The 25,200-nt window shown below is 38.0% G+C and overlaps 1 protein-coding gene across 5 annotated transcripts in view; it reads left to right on the top strand.

Moving 5' to 3' along the window:
- LOC134540797 (protein enabled) overlaps window positions 1-25,200 on the top strand; it is a 76,026-nt gene that overhangs the window by 10,016 nt on the left and 40,810 nt on the right. For 3 of the 5 annotated variants that reach the window (XM_063383724.1, XM_063383721.1, XM_063383720.1), the window contains exons 1-4: window positions 1,674-1,729; window positions 11,388-11,553; window positions 13,234-13,389; window positions 20,158-20,270. In XM_063383724.1, the coding sequence (XP_063239794.1) occupies window positions 1,710-1,729; window positions 11,388-11,553; window positions 13,234-13,389; window positions 20,158-20,270 (455 nt within the window). In that variant the 5' untranslated portion in view covers window positions 1,674-1,709. Of the gene's footprint in view, window positions 1-1,673; window positions 1,730-11,387; window positions 11,554-13,233; window positions 13,390-20,157; window positions 20,271-25,200 lie in introns of those variants that run through there. The other 2 variants (XM_063383725.1, XM_063383722.1) reach the window with 1 other exon arrangement.

Raw genomic sequence — 25,200 nt, 5'->3', positions numbered from 1 at the left:
TGGTGTACTTACAATTTAAAATTAAATTGGGACACTTGAACGGCACAGACGACCTTCTTTCCCTGCAGAAAAAGCTTCAACATCAAGAGACACAGCTGGATTGTTCGTGTCTGAAAGGTCAGGGAAATTTGTCAATTCAGGTCTGGAAAACCTGAAAAAGTCAAGGAATTTTGGAATTTAAAGCTTGTAGCAACCATGATGGAGTGGAGAGGTAGATGAAGGAATGGAGAGGTAGGTGAAGGAATGGAGAGGTAGGTGAAGGAATGGAGAGGTAGGTGAAGGAATGGAGAGGTATGTGAAGGAATGGAGAGGTATGTGAAGGAATGGAGAGGTAGGTGAAGGAATGGTGAGGTAGGTGAAGGAATGGAGAGGTAGGTGAAGGAATGGAGAGGTAGGTGAAGGAATGGAGAGGTATGTGAAGGAATGGAGAGGTATGTGAAGGAATGGAGAGGTAGGTGAAGGAATGGTGAGGTAGGTGAAGGAATGGAGAGGTAGGTGAAGGAATGGAGAGGTAGGTGAAGGAATGGAGAGGTATGTGAAGGAATGGAGAGGTATGTGAAGGAATGGAGAGGTATGTGAAGGAATGGAGAGGTATGTGAAGGAATGGAGAGGTAGGCGAAGGAATGGTGAGGTAGGCGAAGGAATGGTGAGGTAGGCGAAGGAATGGTGAGGTAGGCGAAGGAATGGAGAGGTAGGCGAAGGAATGGAGAGGTAGGCGAAGGAATGGAGAGGTAGGCGAAGGAATGGAGAGGTAGGCGAAGGAATGGAGAGGTAGGTGAAGGAATGGAGAGGTAGGTGAAGGAATGGAGAGGTAGGTGAAGGAATGGAGAGGTAGGTGAAGGAATGGAGAGGTAGGTGAAGGAATGGAGAGGTAGGTGAAGGAATGGAGAGGTAGGTGAAGGAATGGAGAGGTAGGTGAAGGAATGGAGAGGTAGGTGAAGGAATGGAGAGGTAGGCGAAGGAATGGAGAGGTAGGCGAAGGAATGGAGAGGTAGGCGAAGGAATGGAGAGGTATGTGAAGGAATGGAGAGGTATGTGAAGGAATGGAGAGGTAGGTGAAGGAATGGTGAGGTAGGTGAAGGAATGGTGAGGTAGGTGAAGGAATGGAGAGGTAGGTGAAGGAATGGAGAGGTAGGCGAAGGAATGGAGAGGTAGGTGAAGGAATGGAGAGGTAGGTGAAGGAATGGAGAGGTAGGTGAAGGAATGGAGAGGTAGGTGAAGGAATGGAGAGGTAGGTGAAGGAATGGAGAGGTAGGTGAAGGAATGGAGAGGTAGGTGAAGGAATAAAGCGGTAGGCGAAGGAATGTAGCGAGAAGTAGCTGAAGTGGCTTGTTGAAGCGACAGAGAGGTAGATGAAGGGATAGAAGATGTGGAAAGGCAATTGAAGGCTTAAATGTATAAATGAAGGGGTGACGCTATAGGACCTTCAAAGCTTAAGTCGAATGTATATAAATATGTCAAAAATATGCATATAAAATGATGGGTGACGTTGAAAATATTTCTATCGTATGGTGTTTGATACATTAAACATTGCATCATGTATACAAAAAATTAGAGGTTGAATGTAATTGTTTTTAGTCTGTGGAGTATCCTGCTGTGGCGACGCGGGCTGTCGGGAGACGCGGCTGTGTCTTGCGACCCGCGACTGTAGTTGTCATGTTGTTTTCAGTTCGACCAGCAGCCCTGCCGACCAGCAGTTGGCTGGACAGATGCAGGAGATGCGTAAAAGGTTGGTGCGGTGCACGAACCTCCCTCCTTGGTTCTTATCTCTGTGTCTAGGCTGTTTGCTTGCTAGCGAAGTGTCGTGGTTGACGTTAGTGTGGTACTTTTTCATTTCGGTGTGGTAGTTCCTCGGTTGACGTTTGCCTGAATTCCACCCTCTCCCCTTTCCAAAGCTGGCTCATGGAGTCTACAGGTCACAGAAGGCATGAAAAACTAATAAAATTGAAGGACTGGGTACTATAAATCCTCCTCAGTACCAATTTATCAGAAAAAAATTTTTGTACTCTGAGAAAATTTACAATATACTGTACATGCTATAATTATTATAATAATAAGAATATTTAAGGTTTCTTTGCTGGAACCTCTTCCAAAATTACTAGTTAGTCATAAAACCACTATCTGACAATTTATTGTTTACAAGTGCTTTCTTGGCATTAAAGCGTACCAGATTGGAATGTACAGTATAGTGTACATTCCCACTGAGGAGGATAAGTCCTGAAATAAACAGTAATGGGGGAAGTCAAGTGTCAAAACTTTAATTTATAGCAGACTTTTGCTTATATTTAGACATTAATTTGGTTTTTTTGAGACCTCAATTCATTTTATATTCTCATAATTATTACAAATAAGTTGGGAGATTCCATTTAAAAATCATGTGCAAATTATTTCGGAAAAGTTTGTAGCTTTCTAACATAAAGAACGGTATGTTTCTGTGAATATTATATCTGTATTCATTATGTTTTATTGAGCTAATTATGGATAAAAAGGACCCTCATATAAGTAAGTTGAAAGAAAACTTTATTTAAAGGTTGGGCAAAAGTCCTGAAATTGGTTCTTCATGTATTTGTTGACACCATGTGTCTTCCCTAACAGGAAGCAGACATTGTTGCAGTGCTGAGAGTTCAGAAGACATAAAAGAGTTAAAAGGAACCTTTTATCAGAAAAACATTAACAGCTTAGCTGCACAGTTAAAAATGTTAAAAATTACGTGTCTTGAAGATTAAAATGACTTCAAAAATGTTTTGTAGCGAATCATTCACTTTTTATGTTTTGTTTTTAAATATATAGAATATTTAATTTCAGCCATGCTATCTGTGATTCACATTCATTTGATTTGTGCATCCTTGCTTGACTTTCCATGAGTTGCTCTCCAGTATTTACTTTTATCAGTTCACTCTTTTATTTTGGTGCAATGTCTTGTGTGCCGACTGATGTTCAGGTGAAGTAGAATGTGTTGGAACTACAATCTTTGTAGTTTGTTATTTGATGTGTTTCATTTTGAATGCAGTTATTGTTCATGATATAATCATTGTCATCAGTGGTCAAAGAAGCATGTAATAGTCACAGACTAGTGTATATGTAAAGCAAGACACATTTATATTTGGAAGTTTAAAACCGGTATAAGCTATTCAGGTTTGGCCCGTTTAAATCTTCAAATCATTAAATTTCATAAAATATTTAGTATTTGAAAGATTTGTGAATAGATGGAAAAGGTCAGAAGTTAATTGTTCTTGGAAAAAGATCAAGAGAGAAGTTTTTGAGAAACTGAAAATTAAATTTTTTTAAGTCTGTAGTTTACTGGCCTATTTAATTTTATTATTTCATACTGCAGAAACTATCAAAGTGTTTTTCACCGGGTATACTGTCTAGAAAGAACCTTTATCACAAAAGAGAATCGTGTAGATTGCCGTAAAATGGCTGTAAAAGCCTGCGAACATTATCATGTAGATTATAAATTTGTAAAGGAAAATTTGGATTGGGAATTCTGGTAATACATACATTCTTTTATTTCATCAATAGAATCATCTGATAGTATTCAGTTTCAACTTCTAAGGAGTAACTGAAAGACACCATCTTTTTTCAACTTTTATTCTTAAAAAATTTAGAAAGCACACAATTATTGGTTATTTGTTTGAAGTAGGTACACATTTACAAAGCGCATACATATAGATATAGTTTCTATATATGCCCCTCTAAAAAAACTCACTATATTTATCTATTATTTATAAAAAATATATCTATATTTCTATATGGATATATATTCATATCTCCTCATATCACTCTATTTCTACCTCTCTATATATCTTTATACATCCCTCGCTCTCTCTTTATCTGTAAATCTCCCTCAATCTCTGTATACCTCTGTCTATATTTCTATCTCTCTGTGTCCATATCTTCTTATTCATATTTTCATCTTAACAAAACAGAAGACAAACACAAAAATTCATTTATATATATTTTTACTTATTTATATTTTTATATATATTTTTTTATGTGTGACAGGCATGACATAGGTATATAAAAACACGCGTGTATTCGAATGCAACGTTGTGTCAAAATTTCAAAGCAATCGGTAAAGAATTTTCAGAGAAATTAGGTTTTGAGCAAACAAACTTTTGCATTTTTATTTATATACATAAAAGAAGAAAAAATACTATTTTTGGGAGTTGTATAGAACATTCTGGACACTGTTTTTTAATATACTGTTAACGCGTGCCCGCCCTTCCTATATTAAATATCACGTTACTTTACGTCATAATTAAACCCAAAACGAGTTTTTATAAGTTCAGAAGTAATTCAGGGAAAAATGTTTCGGCAATAGGCCTACTCACGTAATATGCGGCGACGAATCTGTGAGACGTCGTAGGTTATAAACAAAGCGACGAACAATAGAATAATTCATTAAAGCAACCAACCATCTTCGCCCTTTATTTTTTACGTCGCTATAACCACACATATTAATGCACTTCAGAATATAAAAGTAAATATGAACGAGTTATGTATACAAATGGATATTTTTCTTTCGCCACAGCTAAACATGTACATTGTGACGCCATCTTGTGACCGGCGATCTACCAACTGTATTAATATTTTATAATAGTATAAATTTAACTAATTAAGTTGTGAAAGCAAGTTTAAATACTTTTTAATACATAGGATTGAATATATATGTATGTATATATAATTATTTATGCCACATTTATCTTTTCTTTTTTTTTATTATTAATATCTAGTTTATACTTCCACTACCAGGGCAGGGAAATTTCGGCGAGATTCATGCGCGCGCATCTCATCCCTTCCAAAGAGGAGTCAGTTCGCCCCTCCCTTCATTTCTTCGTTCCCGCGCATTTCTCCCTATATAAAGGCGAGGTCATCCACCTGAAAGCCAGTTGATCGGCCCGACGGCCAGTGAGGCTGGATTCCGCCCACTGGCCATAGGACGATCATAGGGGGAGCAGCAGAACGACTGGCTATCCGTTTTCTGCTGCTCGCACCCCTCCTTCGCGAGTCAGGCCATCCGAGGACCTATCTCGGCCTAGGGAATTTGTCTTCCTTTCCCCCCCCCCCCCCCCTCTCCTTTCTTGACGATAGGGTGTACCGTGTATCAATTCAGTGTATGTTGTAAAAGCCGACGCAGGCGACCAATTGAACTGTTTGGACAATTCAGGTCAATAAAAGTTCCGTGTAAAATACCGACATTTTTCAATGAATAGTTTAGTCCTATCCCTCACCCCACTAGCTATTCGCCTTCACCAGCCAACTGCGAATCCTGCCGCAAGATCAGCAGCTTGGACCTTCTTCACCCGATACCTGGCTCTCACCCAAGAGAGACATCGGTGCGAGAGAGGAACCGGATCAACACAAATTATCTGGCGCCCAACGTGGGGCCAGACCAGCAGTTCGACCTCCTCCACCCCTGCTGGCTCTCTGTCAAGAGGGCTCGGTGCGAGAGAGGAGATATCAACAACAATTATCTGGCGCACCAACGAGGGGCCCGATGATTGTTCTACAATACCAGTGAAGACCCATTGCAAGCTCTACCAGACGGACTAGCCAGCAACCACTGGAATGGACCCCTGCCACCACTTGCAGCTCATAGAAGACTTAACCAACAGCAGGCACACCATGGCCCACACCAGGAACAGCAGCAAGCAGGCAAGTGCTCCTGACCTTCCTACCACCAGGGATTCCCGAGAAGCGGACCGAGACATCGGAGGGGAACAGCCTTCCCTCCTGGCGCCCAACAATTCACCTACCTGTACATACCCAACGACGGCGGACGCAGCTCATCGACTCTGCGCTGTAGAAGACTGCCCTGGCACCCGAATCCACCAGATCAGCTGTGCTCACTGTGGACTCCTGTTCCATCACTCTTGTCTTGGATGGCCAGACGAGCCCCTAGATCATGCCGGACTAGAGTATCGATGCCCTGCATGCCAGCAGAGACAATCCTGCTGCAGTATGGAACCAATTAGCTCTAGACCTGATGGGACCTTACCCCAGAAGCACAACGGGTAAGTGCTTCCTACTCGTCGTCACAGACCTTTTCTCACGATGGGTCGAAGCCTTTCCCCTCGCTAAAGTTGATTCATTTTCTACTCCAAGATGAAGTGTTCCCTGGATGGGGATACCCCTAAAGCATACTTACAGACAATGGGGTGCTATTCTCTAGCAAATTATGGGCCGACACTTGCGCCAAATGGGAACTAGAAACCTGGGCCACTCCAGTTTACCATCCCCAGGCAACCCCTACAGAGTGCCGTAATCAGGAACTGAAGAAAGGGCTCAGGTTGCGTACCACGGCCAATCATCGCCACTGGGATCGCTACCTGGGAGAAATCCTCTTCACACTGCGGCGTAGGCACAATGAAGCAATCGGAACCAGCACCAGCGAATTAAACTTGAGACGACAGATCCAGCAACCTGGAGAATGAAGTGGAGTTCCAACCCCACATACCGCCCTTCAGCGAAGAGATCTGTCTACAAGCTGCCACCAGAGTAGATGCGCACGAAAGGCTCAACTAGGGTACCTAGCCCGCAAGTATCCTACACCGAAGAATCCGCCCAACCACCAGATTGCTGAAGGACAAAGGGTACTAGTCAAGACCCATCCACTCAGCAATAAGCCTAACCACTTCTGCGCCGGATTCGCACCAAAGTGGGAAGGACCCAACCAGGCCTCTACCAGGCCTCTACCAGCCTCCACAGCATCGCCAGATGCCGTGGCGGAGCTGCAAAGGAGACCCCAAGGACCTACCAGGACGGTACCGAGAGACGGTTTGGCGGACACCAAACCAACGGCCTTACCAATGGCCGAATCCTACAACCACCGGCAGCAGTCCCAATAGGCGTTCCCAGGAGACCACCGGCAGCTGTCCCAATAGGCGTTCCCAGGAGACCACCGGCAGCTGTCCCCAATCAGGACTTCCAGAAAGCTGAAGAAGCCATATCCGAAGTGATAACCCAGAGACTCGTACACTACAGAGACTGACAGTTATCTATGTGTAAAGTGTTCCTCCAAGACATCCTAGCGTCTTCTCCCGTAAAGTAACGCTCGCCACTAGGGGGGGACTGTGCTGCAAGAGAAAGTGACTGAAATAAGTTTTGGATTACAATAGACATCCAATAACCTGGCACGTTCAGAACTCTGCAGGAGCCGTATTATTCAGGCAGTATCTTCCGCAATCCCTAAACGCTAAGTTGCATAGCAAATACTTATGTAAGAGGGTGTTTGGCAGCAATTGTTTGGCAGGAACATAAGGCTAAACATTTCAACGAAAATGCAAGCCGGAACTAAATTTTTATCCTACACTAGCTGCCCGACCCGGCTTCGCACGGCTATACTAATGGAAAAAAATTAAGCCACATCTCCCATTTACAGTATGGTAAATAAAAAAAAATTCAGTGAAAATTTATTACAATGCTGTATAATGTACCGGAGAGAAAATGAATAGCACCGATGGTTTCCAGACTCGTGTACGCAACGTACAACTGATGTATCCGTACTTCGCTACGGCAGTCTACTCTTGCGCCGCTCATTATACATGCCCCTCCTTGTGGGTATCGTATGCCACTGCCGCGCGATGCCCGTTGCCATGGAGACACAGAAGGCATGAACAATGCAAAATCCTGTTCTCATGCAGACAAAGTACCCACTGTTGCCTGGTTTTAACCACCCATGGGATCAAATTTTCGGAAAATGTCATCCTGCGTAACATAAGGAACATTACTGTGAAGTTTCAAGTTTGTAATATATATATATATACTTGAAAAAAAGGGCAATTTTTGATATTTAAAGTACCCGCAAAGTTTCAGCGGTGATGAGGACTGCACTAACAAAGAAATAGTCGTTGACATAGAGACAAATGAAGTATCAACAAAGCAACAACCGTTACCGTGGTGATTTCCTACCAAAGAACTGGAAATTTTGATATATTACGCCCCCGAAACTCCCCTTGGGATCGGATTTCCGCAGAATCCGTTCTTAGTGAGCGTCTAAATCACAAAATGAGTAACTACGCTAAATTTCAAGGCAATCGGGTGTATAGTTTTAGAGATCTCGTGATGAGTGAGTCAGTGAGTGGTATTTCGCTTAATAAACTTCTAGCGCCTGCGGCATTGTCAACACACACTTCGTACGTGTACTGCATGTTGTATCTAGCCCCCTCCAACACATTTGATTCTAAATTGGACTTTTAGTAAGGATCCCTAATGTTATTGATAATATAATATAGCCTATAGCCTTCCTCGATAAATGTACTATCCAACACTGAAATAATTTTTCAAATCGGACCAGTGGTTCCTGAGATTAGCGCGTTCAAACAAACAAACAAACAAACTAACTAACTAACTCTTCAGCTTTATAATATTAGTTTAGATTTTGAAGGGCCGTATACACACTGCAGGGCAATCCCGAACTACATTGAATGCTCTTGACAAATCATGGGCCGCGTCGAACATTTCCAACTACCATTGTTCGTGCTTTAATGGTTTTTATGACATCAGCTAAAAATTACAGGTTTGTGGCTTAAGTTTGGGTAGTTGGCTCAAGTTGGTACATTCCTCGCTGGTTCCGGAACATCGGGCATCTCGGACCATTGGATGCTGGACTATCGGAAGTTTACTGACCACAAGTGTCAAACGGCTTCCAGCACGAAATAAATAAAGGAAAGTGTAAATCGTAATCTATCATAAAAGTAATAAAATTAGCATGTCAAAATTACTAACACTGATTGATTGTATTCTTTTCCTATGAAGGGTGTGATTAGCATAGCTGCTGCCAAAGGAGAATTAAGATTTTTGACACCCTGAATAGTCATATGTAGTTGTTCTTTCTTCAGTGTTTTAAGCACTTTTTACGTTAACATGTTTTCTGTTAATCACCCTAACATAATGCAGAGTTATGTTATCCAAGATCAATTTTCATTGTAATGAAAATATTTAATTTTTTGAATGGCTTGTACATGACATATATTTGGTTCAAATCATAGGTTGACATATATAAACAACTGAACTTTTAATTATGCAGTTGAAGTAGTTCATGTAATCATGTTAGAGTGTCTGCAGTTGTAACTGGAGTAGTCTCGTGTTGGTATAGATTTATTTATGTTTAGTGTAATTGTTTTTCATGTAGGCATACACATATAATTTTATCTTGGATTGTTTTGAAGCATGTCATCATATGGATGAGGTACCCCATATATCCATGATTTTTCCATAATTTTGGTTAGTGTTACTACAATATATGTAGTCCCCCATGATTTAACTAAATAATCTTGGCATGATTAGGTACTACTTATTACATAGTGGATAATATTGATGCCTAAATGTTAGTTAACCAATTAAAATTTTTTGTTAATAGCCTCAGTATTTTAATGATTAGTAGTTTCTGATGTGATAGTTTTGCTTGTGTAATTCGAGAGAGTTTCTTACTAGACTTAAGCTTATTTATTTTCATATAGTTTTTTTAATGCTGGTTACATGGTGAATTTATTAAATCTTCTGCATGACAGACCGTGTTCATGATGCAAGTATTTCTATCTGTTTGGTTCTAGTTAGCAGGCAGTATCAGTCTTCTTTGGAATGTGACCTTTAGGCAGTATCTTATACCTACAATTTTTTTCTCTTATCTGCTTATCTTTCAGGGTTTACATTTCTCAGGTCGGTGCTCTTTGAGTTTGATATTATGTGCGGGCCTCTCATACGTGAGTGGGGCCACAAACGCCAAGTGATTCCGTTACTTCCTCCCATCAAAGTGATCCGGATTTGATTCTGAACATGGACCACTCAGATTTTTCGCAAAGTAGAAAATGTGATACATAGTCAGTGCTGCCAGTTTTACAGATTTTATGTAATTATTACTGACTCAGTCACCCTTTTACCAAATTACAGAGTTATTCATTTATCACGGAAACAGAGAAACTTAATGACACCCCGGAAACATTGTATGTATAAGTGTTTTTAAACGTAATTACGTAAATAGAAATCCTAAAACTATTTCGGTATTTTCAATAATAAGTGGTTTGCAAACTTGTATAATTTTTTTAAACTATTTCAACATATATGTAAAAATTCCAAAATGTATTTTAGCATTATAAATATTAAGTGATTAACAAAACTTTGTTTTTATTTTCATATTAATTTATTTATTTATTGGGTAAGTAGGCTATTATTGTATAATAGTGAGTGCTAATTATTATGTAGAGAGTATTATTTGGCGCAAACTAAACACATTTTACACCTGTTACGTTGTATGAAATAATTCAGGGTGACGGTTGGTCGGGAAATTCTGGAAAACTTGGAATTACCCAGGAATATTATGCTTCGGGAAACCCTTGTATTTGGGAAGAAATCAATCAAGAATTCTGCTAACCTAGTCACTTAAATCATGAAATAACTATGACTGAATGTGCTTAGTGTTTTCTTAGTAAAAAAAAAGGAAATACCACAAGGATTGGGTTTCATAAATGTTGGTACCAATAACTTTTTAAAAACAAATCATTATAAATTCATGCTACTCTAATCAGATCTTAAATATCTATCTAGTTTATCATGTGTTTGCAAAACAACTATGTTTTTATTTTACGTTATATGTGCTGTGGATAGCTTGGAGAACGAACCTCTTATTCATGACTTCCTCCAGTGAAAGATGCGGCATTCAGTTTATCTTATCTCTCGCTCTTACACATATCTACACCCTTCCGATGCTTGCCGCAAATGTCACATGCTGCTGGAGAATTGTACTCTATCTACTGTGAAGACGAACTCATTTTTATGCTTTACTCTTGTCTTGTTTATATTTATTTGGCTTTATCTTGCCTCTTTAACTATCGTGAACTTGAATATGGTTATTGTCATTATTATTATTACGATTATTCATTCCATTTTACACCTAGGAAACTTATAAGGGTTATTTTTTTTTTGCATTCAGTAATTAATATAAATTTTGGGCCAATATATGAGCAAAACATAATTATTATCCTAGCTGAAAAAAAAAAAAAAAACAATTTTATATTTCATACAGTTCAAGGAGGGCAACAACAGTTAAGACGTGGACTTTCATCATTCCGATGTTACTCAAATTAAAAGTTCCGGTCCATCAGTAGTTTTTTTTTTTTTTAAGATTTCCGTGGTTTTTTTCAAAATCTCAAAAATCAATCCAGCCATCTCAGTTTTTCCTGAATTATATTTTGGTGTATTCCGTCTGTAGTGACCTCTATCTCTTTTCACGATTTCTGTTTTTTTTTGTTGTTTTTCTCCCCAGGTAATGTTCTGTTGCGTTAGTGTCTCGCAGTCTGGGCAATGCGGCCGGCATGCTGTAGGAGTTGGCACGTGTGTGCGTGTGTGTGTCGCTCCTGAAGGCGGGGCCTGGCGTGTGTCCCCAGCGAGCAGAGCATCGCCTCGGCGAGGGCGTCTGTGATGGTGTACGACGACGTGAACAAGAAGTGGGTCCCGAGCGGCACGTCGTCGGGCCTGTCCAAGGTGCACATCTTCCAGCACCAGGTCAACAACACCTTCCGCGTCGTCGGCCGCAAGCTGCAGGACCACGAGGTGTGTGTTTCCCCGTTCCCCCCGCGCCTTGTGGGTGCCCTAACTTCTCCGCTCGCCGCTCGTCGAGGGGCACAGAGGGGCAAGGTCACTCGTTCTGCGTCGTTGGCCGCAAGTAGGTGTGTTTCCCGTTCCCCCGTGCTTTGTGAGTGCCTTACTCTGATTTCCCTTCCCACACTATAACTGTGACGAAAAAAATATACGTTGCTTCAATACCATAAATCATGCTTAAACAACAATACAAATAGGTACTAATAAACCAATTAAAACATACCATGTAAAACGTAACTAAAACTGTCAAAATGCTATAGCAGACACACACACACACACACACACACACACACACACACACACACACACCCCATCACAAACGCAATACAGCGGAATGCAGATAAAAAAAAAACTTTTAACTCACCTATCACAGATAATAAAACTTAAACAGCGAAAACTCCCCATGAAATAATATAACACAATTCCCCTCGAGAAAAGACTCGCTTATTGAGACAGAATAATGCAGAGAGTAAAAAACCTTCACATTCCTATACGTAAATAGGAAAAATTAAACACGGAAAACAAAAGACCGTCACCACCGCGAGAAAACAACCATAAGACGTAATTAAATAGTGTTGATGGAATACCCCGAAATAAACAAGCAAAACCATCGACAGCAGGCGACACCATAAAATAATAACTCTAAAAAAAGCCAAACATAATCGCAAGAAAAGTAATAAAAATACTAATTCAGTAACACGTTGAGGAAATAATTAACGCAGACAGGTAAGGACGTAAACCCCTATACCACAACAATTATACCATATAAGCGACTTCACTAGGCTAAACTCAACCCATAAAAAAAAATCACAATAGTACCTCGTCACCCAACTACAGAATAGAGGGGCAAGGTACCTCGAGATGTAAAAAAAAAAAACCTTTGAGGCTGTGCGCGAGGCATTAAAGCGACTCGCTGAGTACGGGATTTAATTCACTTGCAGCAATCGCATACTTGCTCGCCCAGGAACACAGGTTTGAAGGAAAATGCGGTATACATTGACATGTGTTTTTCGTGAATTTAATAACATTAATATATATGTATTTATTAATTGTTTTAAATCATGAATAATTAACTTGGGAACAAAGTATTGAAATTAATTAAATGAAAACCAAAAAATGAAATTTTCAGTTTATTCAAAGCAAAAATCATTGCTTTAAATTTGTACTCGTAAAGATTGGAGTTATAAAAGTTTGCCATTGCTTGATACTTTATTTGAGTGTGACAGTAAAGTTTCTTTTAAAATTCAGTTACAGAAAATTTTTTAATATATTGTATAATGGTTGTACTGGACCTTCTCTTTCACAAAATCCTGGTTGGTTTTACCATTATCATAATGTATAAAACTATTAGTTATATCACAACATCCCTCAATAAAATAACAATGTTAAATAGTTAATGCAAAAAAAGAATGTTTCTTTGGTCAGTTCTATTCTTACAGATACAAACCCATATTGTTCGTGATTGTTTCTGGAAACACATCTAACTCAAGCATAGTATCTATCTGAAATTTAAAAGCCCTGACGTTTAATTGTATCACATTTGTAATTAATTTATAAATGTAAAGGTGAGATAGAAATTACAAAACAATGTTTCTTTGTGGAATTCGCGAAGTGTGTTTGTTTGTGCCGCAGGTGGTCATAAACTGCGCGATCCTGAAGGGGCTGAAGTACAACCAGGCGACCGCCACGTTCCACCAGTGGCGCGACAACAAGCAAGTGTACGGCCTCAACTTCAGCAGCAAGGATGACGCCGACTCGTTCGCGCGCGCCATGCTGCAAGCGCTCGAGGTGCGTACGGCGAGTGGGGACAAGATTTAGCGTTTTTAATTTTGGGGCCAATTTCGTTTTCAAAACATGGAGATTTCGGTGTTAATTTTTTTTTGAAGTGAAGCTTCTTTGGGAGCGATGAGAGTAAAATTTTAAAGGCAGAATTTTAATGCAACGTTCTCATGAAACATTGTTGTCGAACGTTTCTGACGCGAAAAGGACAGAGAATAGGTACTTGGCCGAAGAGATATAACGAGAGCACTCACTATGCTATGTGTGTTGCTGGGCTCTTTTTCGTTCTCTTCTTTATGCAGTGGTTCATCCCCTGCCAAAAAAAAAATATAACGGAGAGAGATAGATGAACGAAAGAATAAGACAGAGTGTGTGCATGCGCTTGTTTCAGAAAATAGACATAGGTATCCTATGCAGTAGGCGGTGAGTGCCGTGAATTTTATATTTGCTACCAGTTTAGCTCACGTACCTCCTTGTTCAACCAGCAGCGTAGAGAGTGCTGTTGAGATGGTACCTACATTTGCCGCATAGATTATGAATTTCATATTTTGTTGAGAGATTTTGCATGTTGCAAATGACAAAATTGTTTGAAGGAACAGTAAGTTGTTTAGTTTTTCTTTATAGTGTGAGTATTTCAACAATGAGAAATATTTATTGTTAGTTAATTATTGAATTCCTTAGTAGTTATTTTGAAATGAGTAATTATTGTGTTAATTCATGTAAATTTAGAAAATTGTCTTCTTTCTCTCTCTGCCGTTTTACCCTTTACGCTATACCTTTACGATAACCCTTTACGAAGTTTGAATTATCAATAGAAGTTTCACTTCTATAACTTGTACTGAGTTACACATTTTTTTTTTTATTATTTTATGATTCTGTTTATTCATAAAGATAGTGTATCTTTGAACAACTATAATATACCATGGTTCATACCCTCTTGTGCAATCAAAAATTACGAACTTTTTAATAACCCCTTTACTTCATCACCTTTACCACTATCATAAGGTTTAAAACTATTAGTTAACAATGTTAAATAGTTAATTCAAAAAAAGAAATTTCCTTGGTTGGTTCAATTCTTACAGATACACACTACTATTCATAATTATCTCTGGAACGCACATCTAACCCAAGCATAGTATCTATCTGAAATTTAAAGCCCTGACATTTAATTATTTCACTTTTATAATTATTTTATAAGTTTAAAAGTAAAATACAAATTACAAAAAATGTTATTTCTTGATAAAATTTGCCAATTGTACAGTGCAAAGCATTGTTTTCTGCCAAGTTGGGAACAAAAGAATATTAAAATTCCTGCATTTATCCATTACTTGCATGCTTTCGGTCTTTATCACATAGTTTTTAAGAATTTTTGGTTAAATTTAAGGACTTCAGGGTCCTTATTCAATTAAAAATAAATTAAAGGACTTTTTAAGAATATTAAGGAGGTGTATAAACCCTGACTACATATTTCACCAAAAAAAATGTATTTTGATTCATACTTGTTGCACTTTTACAATATAATTTGTTATAAGCATGTCTAACTACCAGGAACAATAAAAATAAAGCAGCAAATATTTTTGTGATTGAAAAATGTACTGCTATAATTTAAAAATGAGTTACTAATAACATTTGCAAAACAAAATAAAATAAAAAATAAACAATATTTTTACAATTTAGGATATATGTACATTATGGTCAAGGAAATTATGATTTTATTTTAAGGTAATTTTTGTTTTTAAAATGGGGGATTTCAATGTTATTTTTTCATTTTATTTCTGTACATTGTGTTTATTCATAAAATTGGTGTATTATTCAACAAGTATGAAAATAGAATATTTCCTTAGTACTTATTCACCAAGATAGTTTCACTTTGATTCACACATGATTCATTATACAATAAAATAAATAGTATTTAGCATGACTAAAAAAAATAACATAACTCTGAAAAATAAAAATATATCTGCATATTTTTGGGTATTTGAAAAATGTGCTGATGCGATTAATGTAAAATATGTAACTAATGAGATGCAAGATAAAACAACATTTTAATTTTTTCCAGCCTATTTATTTTATATATTTTGGTACAAAAGTCATGCTAAATAATTAGATTCAATGAATTTACAATAATAAAGGATAACATTTTTGTGTTTTGAGTTCAGTATTGTAAAATTGCTGATTGATTTCATGTTTTTAGTTTATTTTAGTGCTAATGGTGTATTAGCTTACTTTTCGGGGTTATGGGTTGTATTACAATAATGATCAAAATAAATAATGCATGTGGAAAATTACTAGTATAGATCATGCCTATTTTGGTCAATGTTGAAAGTAGTTCATGATTTTACCTAAAACAGATAACTAACAAAATGGATTTTAACATCATCTGGGTTTAGTACACTGTTTTTTGCCTTGTTTAGCAATATTTTAAATATGTATATTGGTATTTCTGCAACAAAGTGGCTTCTTGGAAATGAAGAATAATAAATACTTAAGTGAGTCCCATATGGTGTAAGGATATTTATTGGTAACAAATAATTAATATATAAATTTAATTTTAAATGTTGAAACTAATGCAATTTTATGATTGTTTTTTTTTTTGCACTAACTGTGATATATGAAGGGTTCGGCCGTAAACAATGGTAAGGGACAAATGCGTGTATTTGAGAAACTGCAGGTTTAAGTTTTAATAAAATAGTAAAAATCAATGAATTAAAACACAGGCAATATTGCAGTGGTTTTAGATAGTTAAGATTGTGTTTTAGATAATCCTGTAGCAGAAATATTTTTTATTATCCAATTAGTCATTAAAATATTAGTGATCATGATTATGTTAATATGTACTTAACATTATTTACTTGTAAATTTATTGTACATAACATTATTTACTTTTCGGTTTTTGTACTTAACACTGTTTACTTACTTAATAAGTTGGCTTAACATCATAGTCTTTGACATTGAACCAAAATGCTAAATTTACCCTTTTTCTGTATAGAACACACAATACCTTTAAAGCTTTTATCATAATGTTTGTAACTGTATCCATTGAGTAATCATGATTCTTTTATAACACTTAAACCAAACTTTCTACTTCCTCCTCATCTCCTTGGCTAACTGCTGAATTACTTGCTGCTTGGAGGGAATTGTACCAATCATGATAAACAGCAGGGATCCATTTCAAACTTGAGATAATGTCTCTAAACTTGTCTGCTTTGATAGGAAGTGGTGCAGTGTATTTTGTTTTAAGTTCGTTAAGAAACGAAATGCTACTTGCTGGCCGTCCACGTTTTGATAGGGATACCGTTTCCAAAGAACCACTATAGGTATCACAAAACATCATTGTCGGAAAAGGCTGTTGTGATTCAGTGGAAAAAACTAGTTGCCACAATTTCTTATGCTGAACTTGCTTTGCTTTCCAGAAGCTTGAGGTTGATGAAACAGCTGTTTTAGTGCAGAAAAGTTGTAGAAAAAATCTTGAGTCATTCGAGTTACCTTGAATGGCTTCTTTTTTTGAGAAGTTTTCAGAACTTCTTCCCACTGATCAGGTCCATACACCATCTGATAATGTGAAGTGACATTATTCTCAACTTTAGCAAAGTCTGTCGCTGGGTAGCATGCTGTGTCCAACCTGTGGAAAAGTATGTTCAATGTGTTTGAAACGACCGGATTTCAACAGGTATAACCAAAATGAAACTAAAGTCCAATTTTTATTTTGTCCGGCACAATTGTCTGAAAATGCTATCAATTTGTCACCTTTTATGTCATTCTTTTCAAAATACATCTTCAAACAACTTGCTACCTCGTCCGACCCCCTTTTGGCTGTTGCTTCATCCCACAGAAAAAAGTGTCCTTGACTCTCTCCGCATGAATGGATGCTAAAATTATAACACCACAATTTACGCTTGTAAAACATTGGTCCTGTAGTCAATTTAGGTGTAGGCAATGTCTGTTGCAAATCGAATGTGATTACATGAACATTTTTATCTTGCTTTGCCACCCTTATTGCTTCACGTATTGCCGACTGCCCAGCTTCTGCTTTTCGATGGTGCAGTTCCTGCTTGACATGCAATGACGGCACTTCTGTTTCATTCTTGCAATTTTCAGCATGTCTAATTGCTACATCAAGTGAATCACAAAGTTGACATGTGTCCATTTTAGGACTCTTGAAGCTTATGTTGAAATCCTCTGTAAATATTCGCCTAAACTTGTCTGCAGAGACAACCTTTTTGTGAACTTGCATGTGTTCTTGTACATACCTATCATAACAAAGCTGTATTGTATATTCCATACTTAAATATTCCCGTGATGAATCTTTTCTGCAGTAGTGACTCTTGTATCTAGGCAATCTCTCTATAAATGCTCTGACATCACCTATATCTTCTGTTGCATATTTCATAGGATGATTGGTATGTTTACCTCTGCCATCAGCAGCTGGTGAAACTGCTCCATTTTTTAATCGCTTCACAATATTCTCTACACGCCCCCTATGTGTCTGAAGTCCATGAATATTGAGGAATGCATTTTTACAGATTATTACATCTTTCCCTGCAGATTTAACTGTGTACACAAGCGTTTGACTTCTTCGAGATGTCTCATGTTTTGTCTTTTTCCGGCAAACACTTTTTGATCGCAAACAACCTTGTAAGTAAGCATTTTGTGTATTGTAGCAATCCATATCCCAGAAATTTCTAAAAATGTTTTGCTTGTCTTCATCATTTATTAGCTGAAAGCACTGTTTAGGGCATGTGCATGGAGTACCTACATGTTTACCTTCAACAATTTTTCCTTTGCCTCTGTATTTTTTATATTCCTTTCCTTTGTTTCTCTTCTTCTTCATCTGTTCTTGTACACTGCCGTGGTTTAACCTCTTACGTCCTTTCCGTTTGCTCCGTCCATTATTTCCATCTATATCATCATCTTCTCCATTTTCACTATCAGGTACAGCTTCAATAGTATCAGCAACGTCCCTCTGAACCTATAAATCCAATATTAGATATTAGTGTAATCATTTGCGCAATTAGAACAATAGGACACAGACAGAAAACCCAGCTAAAGATAAAGTTCAGAATCTAAGTGGCATCCCTACTGCAGGAAATCAAGTAATGTTTCAAACACTCAAGTCTGTTTTATTATTGTCTCAAATTTTATAAAACATTTCTGGGTAATTATTTTTCAGCAAAAAAAATGAAAATTTGTTCTTTGTCAACTTAAGCCTATTAAGTTTTGAAAAACATTCACCCGTCTCACGAATAGCAACATTTTAACATTAAACCCCATGGTCACCACTGAAAATTCTAGTAAACTGAATAATATAGTAGTATGTTTATGACATTTTTCACGCTCTGGACGTTCTATCTTCGTCACCTTATCGCCAAGTTGGCTTGCATAACCTTTGAAACGTTAGTGGTGATGAGACTGATGTAACTAAGCACTCTCGGAAGGAAAATAAGGGGAGTTACTGGTTATTTCAATATTAGGTAGCGAGCCCCCCCTCCCCCCACCCCCTCTCCCCAACGAAACACCCGTCTATACATATTTAGTATACTGTTCAGCATAATTAGACATTTGTCAAAATAGTTTGTCTAATTGTTAATTTTGTGGTACGGCCACAGCAACAGATGAAAACGTAAATTAAAGCTATGCAAAAATCAAAGCACGTAAACAATGTTAAGGAAGCCCCTTACCATTGTAACCTTAACATATTCATGAGACAGCATGTAAACAATGGTAAGGGTCAGAACATAACATTGTTTACTTGCTTAAGAATAAATCACATTTACCTGATTATCAGCCAATCCTAAGGTGCTTTTACCTTCAGGAACATATTCTGGATCCTTATCGGAATCGTACGTGTACAAATAATCTCCAGATTCGTTTAAATACTCACAAATATTCACGTTTTTCATCGGAGCGTCGTACATCTTACTGCCACTGGCCGCCATGTTATTGGCACATACCATTATTTACTTGCACAGACCCCGAAAAACATCCAAAGAGCAAAACTTTGCAAGACAAGGCAGAGCTGCCATCTCTTGTCTGAGAGTGGAACTCTTTACTAATACATAATACCATGTTACTTACCATGTTTTACACCTAATAACTCAGTTTTTCACTGAATGTCCCTTAACATTGTTTACAGCCGAACCCTTCATATTGTATCCTTTCTGTTTTTGTGTTATTGTATCCGTCTGTCTGTCTGGTTCTGTTCCGGTCTCTGCGGCCGTGCAGTGCACTCGCCTTTTGTGTGTAGGCCATTTGTGGATCTGCCTGCTTGCTGTGGTTCCCCCTCGGGTAGTGCTTAACTGCTGTTGGTGCAGACTGTTCATTGTGGAGTGTCCATGTAGTCGCGTGAATCATTGCTGTCCGTGTCACATATATCTGTGCTTGTTGCGTAAAAGGGGTTAGGTCCAAAATCGTAGTTTTGAGAAAATCGCAATTGAAAATTATCAGGTTTCTTTAAGTCAGTTTTTTTTTTAGCTTTATTAGCTGCTTTAGAACTTTGGAAACTCATGAATTGTTTTAAAATAATGTCTCTAATCTCCCTTATCAATGTTTGCAAACTTGCCTGTGATGATGACTCATTTTTAACCATTTTTGACTTAACCCCCTTCACGCAACAAGCACAGATATGCAGTGCCCACCGCCCAAGCCCTCTGCTGTTAGTGGCCATGTAACAAACTTAAAATACCTAATTAAGAAAAGATTATTTATGAATATAGAATATTTTGCGAGTGCTCGCAGGTGCAGTAATGGTGATGTTCTGTGTCGTGTCGTGTCGGGCAGATCCTGAGCAGCGCCATCGCCAGGCCGGTGCCCCCTCCGCCGGGGGTCGCCCCCGCCCCGCAGTCCGTGTACCAGCCGGCCAACGGGCAGTTCGAGGAGGACATGGGCTACAGGTGACTCCCCGTCTCCCGTCGCCCCGCCGAGCTGTGCCCGCTTGCTCCCCGCTTTCAGTGTGTCTCCCTGTCGTGTTCGTGTCTCGGTGGGGGGCATGCCGCTGCCAGCGTTTCGGTTCTTCCTGGAATGTGTGTTGCATTTCGGTAGGCTCTTTTGACCCGGCAAGTTCAGAATGTACAGTACAAAGTTTTTCCACAGTCCCTAGAAATTACATAGGGCAAGTAATTATTTTAGTGCAAAAGCATTGTTATTTTGTAGTTCAAAAGTAGTGATGGGTCGAGTCACCCTATTTCAGCATCGAGTCGAGTTCGAGTTAAACAAAGAAATTTATCTTCGAGTCGAGCTCGAGTCGAACTCATAGAAATTTGTCTTCGAGTTGAACTCGAGCCAAACTCATGGAAATTTATCGAGGTTCAAGTGGCAGAATGATGAGCGAAATAAATATAAGTTAAATATTTCTCAATATAATATAATTATTGAAGGTTGCACTACACATTTTGATTTTTTGTCTTTTTTTTTTATCTTCATACTGACACTTAAGTAAAAATGCACATCCAAGTGACGAATCAGACTTGAAGTTGTTGATGACGGAGTGTTGTAAATTTTTTTTCAGCACTTGAATCTAGCTGTCTGATGATCAATTTTTTCAAAAAATTCCCAAATCTCTGCTCTTGATTTCTGTTCGTCACTTTGTAACGTCCCAAGCCGTACAAACATATCCATTCCACTAATACTAAACCGTTTATGATTAATACGACGCCGGCGACGCAAACATTACTTTCAAGTTTAAACATAAACATCAACAGCCTCAATTTTCCGTTCGGCCATGGAAAACTGGTTGGAGATTTCAATTATTGTTGATATCGATTTGTCAAAGTGGCAACATTCCCTGGCTGTAAGATGACTTACGTAGGCCATTGGCCCAGAGTTAAAATGGCGGCTATCTAGTGTTTAGTAGTAAATATTATTTACTTCCAAAGCTGCCCAAATATTAACGATGTTCGCGGTCTTGTTCATGACTGAATCTAGAGAACATTTTTTAATTCCGTTATAGTTAAATAAAGGTATTTTGTTGGAATTAGAAATATTAAGTGCATATTGAATGATGGGATGCACTGTTTGCGGTTATACACGATCGAAAATAAATAATATTCCGACCTTATTTTCAAGGTTTTCAGTGTTGGATCAGAGGTTTTCCACTAGGTAGGCCTAAATAATACATTTTATTTTATTTTAAAGTCCATGGTTTCAGATAAGTACCTTCACGATTGGAAAATGTGCAACATTATGGTCGAGCCAAAAACTAAACTTTGACGAGACTCGAGGACACGATCTTAATCAACTCGGTTTTCGAGTCGAGTTTAGTTTCGCCGGCTCGACTCGACTCGCTCGATTTTTCGAGTCTCGACCCATCACTATTCAAAAGGTTTTTCGGAATCGAGGATGCACAATCACCGAAGTGACAAAACAATTTATACAAATATTCCAAATTGATGTAACGAAACAGTGTGAAGTTTCAACTGAAATAATACCGGTGACATTGCTTTGGTAAATTCTAGGTTAGGGAAAGTAGCTTGCAAATTTCGTTCTATCAAAATGGAGGTTATATGTCGTGTGGTTCAATTCTAAATCTTTGCTTAATTTTTCTGTCTTATATTCTTTAATTGTTATACAGTTGAAAAAAATTTTTTTTTAGACGCAGGTGCAGAAATCCTAAAATTTTTTGCAAGTTATAACTTATTTTGATTTTGAATTGGAAATATAAATGAATAAATAGTATGATGGTGTTTAAAAAACTAGCTATACTAGACTACTCTATTACAAGGGAAAAAAATGAACACGTGCAAGTTAGAAACACTAACAGAGCAGAGTCAGTGATTGTGGTTTAAATTCAACAAACTCCTGTATCCACCAGATTAGATTCGAACACAAATAGCTAGATCAGTGTTGAATGACAGAATCTGCCCAACTAACAAAATGCAGGATTTTAGATTTTAAGAGCTACAACTGTAAAAGACAAGTTGTAAATTATTGTGTGTTAATTTTTTTTCTTCTCGTCGCTACCCTCATCAGTAGGAGCTACTTCACCTCCAATGCCTGCCATCTTTAAGCAGTTGGCAGCGATGGTTCGGTTCAACGAATCCCAAGAAGCCGCAAGGAAATGCAGTGCACCTAAAATAAGACACTTTGTATGGTTAAGAGTTGGGTGTTGCGTGATTCATTTTTGTGATTGGTCTGCACACTAGCCCCTTGCGGTAATACTGCTTTAGTACCTTGATCACATCCTGATCCGGGGGTTGCAGCACTGATGTCGAATTAGCAGGAAGAAACAGTGTTCTCACGTTCCTCTAGTTTACTACGTTCTTCGGATGGGCAGGGCAGTGATTCGTAAACACAGAAATCTTTCTGTTCTTTACTCCCATTTTGGCATCTTGGCATCCAGGGAGTGCAAATATTGTTCAAAGATGCCACAATTCATCCATGCTGTTTTGTTATTTGCGTACAGACATGGTCAATTTTTCACATTTTTGAAACATCGTGGATTTTTGGCCTTCACGATTACAAAAAGTGGAAGCTTCTCGGGCCCGTCCATGTTTGCCCCCACAATATCAGTCAGCCTTTCCCTGCTTTGCTTACCCCTATTGCAAGCCTCTCCTTTTGAAACAATAGTCTTGTCAGGCAGAATTTGGAAAAAGAGGCCGAACTCATCAACATTAAAAATGTCCTTCGGTTCATACTCTGAAAGGTATAATTTGAGGCAATACCGAGTTTTATCGCATAATGGTCGCACACGCCTAATCGTCGCATCCATATTTTAGGCTGTCAAAATTGGGATAAAAAAACTTCTCGCGTAAACGTCGCATTATGTTTTTGGTCCCGCTAGTAGATGCCAAGCGCTTTGTGTAGGTATCCTTTCCGTATAAAACAATGTATTTTAAAGTTTAAATACAATATTTATTCGGTCATTACTACTTACTTAATAAATTAACGGAAAAATACGAAGGTGTTTGACGTGTAAATTTTCTTATAAAGACGTTTTTAAACGTTATTTCCTTTATCTGATCGTCTGCGTCGCCGCGGTGTAGGTATAATCTAAAATTTAATTTCGGTCATTACCACTTATTTATTTAATTAACGGAAATACAAAGTTGTCTGACGTGTAAATTTTCTTTCAAAAACTTTTTAAACTGTATTTCCTTTATCTGATTATCTGCGTTACCGCTTATAAAAATGTAGCCAGCGCATCATTCATGTTTGGTTTTGTTGCTTCCCGTATAGAGCGTAGTCGAATATCGATATCTCGCCGATTGGATGCAACGCGCGCGCTCTCTGTCAGGTGCCAAGTTAACTACATTTGATAGCCCGCATTCTTTCGTGGCAAGTGTGTACTACGACACGTTAGTTCAGGTCGGATTCAAGTGGCTTGCGTTCGCGTTCACGTTAGAGTTTTGGTTATTCTATTTAAAGTTGAAGAAAGGTTTTTGTTTAAGGAATTATTAATATAGATTGTTGGGCGTGCTATTGTATACTCCACCTTTTTTTAAATAAACGTACTTTCCATGAACGGGTTTTGTTTTTATGAATAATTTTACCTAACAAAAAAAATTTTTTTTCCTCATAATCGTCGCACCTGTACTTTTCAAACTTGATTTTAGAATAAAATGTGCGACGATTATACGAGAAAACACGGTAATACTTTCCATGCATCTATTGATTCTCCACTCACACACTCAGATTCTCCACTTACTGGCCTGTACACAATGCCAGTCCTATTATTAAATCGGTCAAGTCAACCATTTGAAGCTTTGAATTCAACATTAAGTGTCAAAGCAATCTGTTCTGTTTTTTCTTCTAAAATCATGCCACTCAATGGGATGATTTGTGCACGCTGCTGTTAAAACTATTCAAGAAATGGTTTTTCAATCTTTTCGTATTTTACTCTCTTTCTTTTCTTACATGTTCAATTAAATATTTCTGGCCTCAGAATGTATTTTATCTTGTTTGGCAACAGTGGTATTCAGTGTTGATGGTGGTATTCCCAGCTCTTAGCAGTTGCCACTCGTAGATTGGGATTAACTTTGTTTATAATGTCCAGATTTTCTTTTAATGAAAATGCTGTGAGTTTAATCGCTCTCTTAGTTAACACCATTATTACGAAACAAAAACAATATTTTGTGTCACCTTTAAATTAACAAAAACTGTAACACGGTGCAAGACGGCACTAATGTAATGAGCAGTAAAATAATTATACTCTGCAAAAGACAATTAGAGTGCGCTTGGTGCAGCAGTCAACTATTTGCGCATACTGTATACGGTCATCAACCTAACTAAACATGATGCCAGCCACCGCTGCACAGTGGCAATACCAATAATTGACTTCGTGAGCGCACTCTTTACAGGCATCAACCGCATTTACTCGTGTGTAGTGCGCACCACGATTTTTGCAACAAATTCCAAAGAAAAAAATGTATACAGCGAAACCCCTTATTTACGTTACCGTTATTTACGTTTTCCCGTTATTTGCACTATATTCTTCAGGTCCCGTTTAGTTCCCATTTAATCCAATACAATACTTTCACGCGAATTACGTCTCAAAAATCGAATCCATCCCGCTATTTACGTCACGTAACAATCATAGTAGGCCTAAAAACATTGTGAAAAACGTAACTTTTATAGTCGCAGTGAACATTTTAAATCGCAAATTATACATATTTTATAACATGAAAAGTTGCTTTTATTTCTAAACATATAATAATTTAAGCCTAGGCGTGTAAAAGTCCGAGTAATTATAGCAGGAGACAATCTAAAATGTACTAGGGAAAAACGTAAACTCACGAATATATAAACGTTCTGATACTATATTTATGTCACAACTTAGCTGAAATACATACTGGTACGAGACATAAACTTCTCAAGATAAAATGAGCG

The sequence above is a fragment of the Bacillus rossius genome, chromosome 17, assembly GCF_032445375.1.
Source record: "Bacillus rossius redtenbacheri isolate Brsri chromosome 17, Brsri_v3, whole genome shotgun sequence".
Classification (NCBI taxonomy): domain Eukaryota; kingdom Metazoa; phylum Arthropoda; class Insecta; order Phasmatodea; family Bacillidae; genus Bacillus; species Bacillus rossius.
Note: the sequence above shows the minus strand (reverse complement) of the source record. Positions and strands in the feature narration are given on the sequence as shown.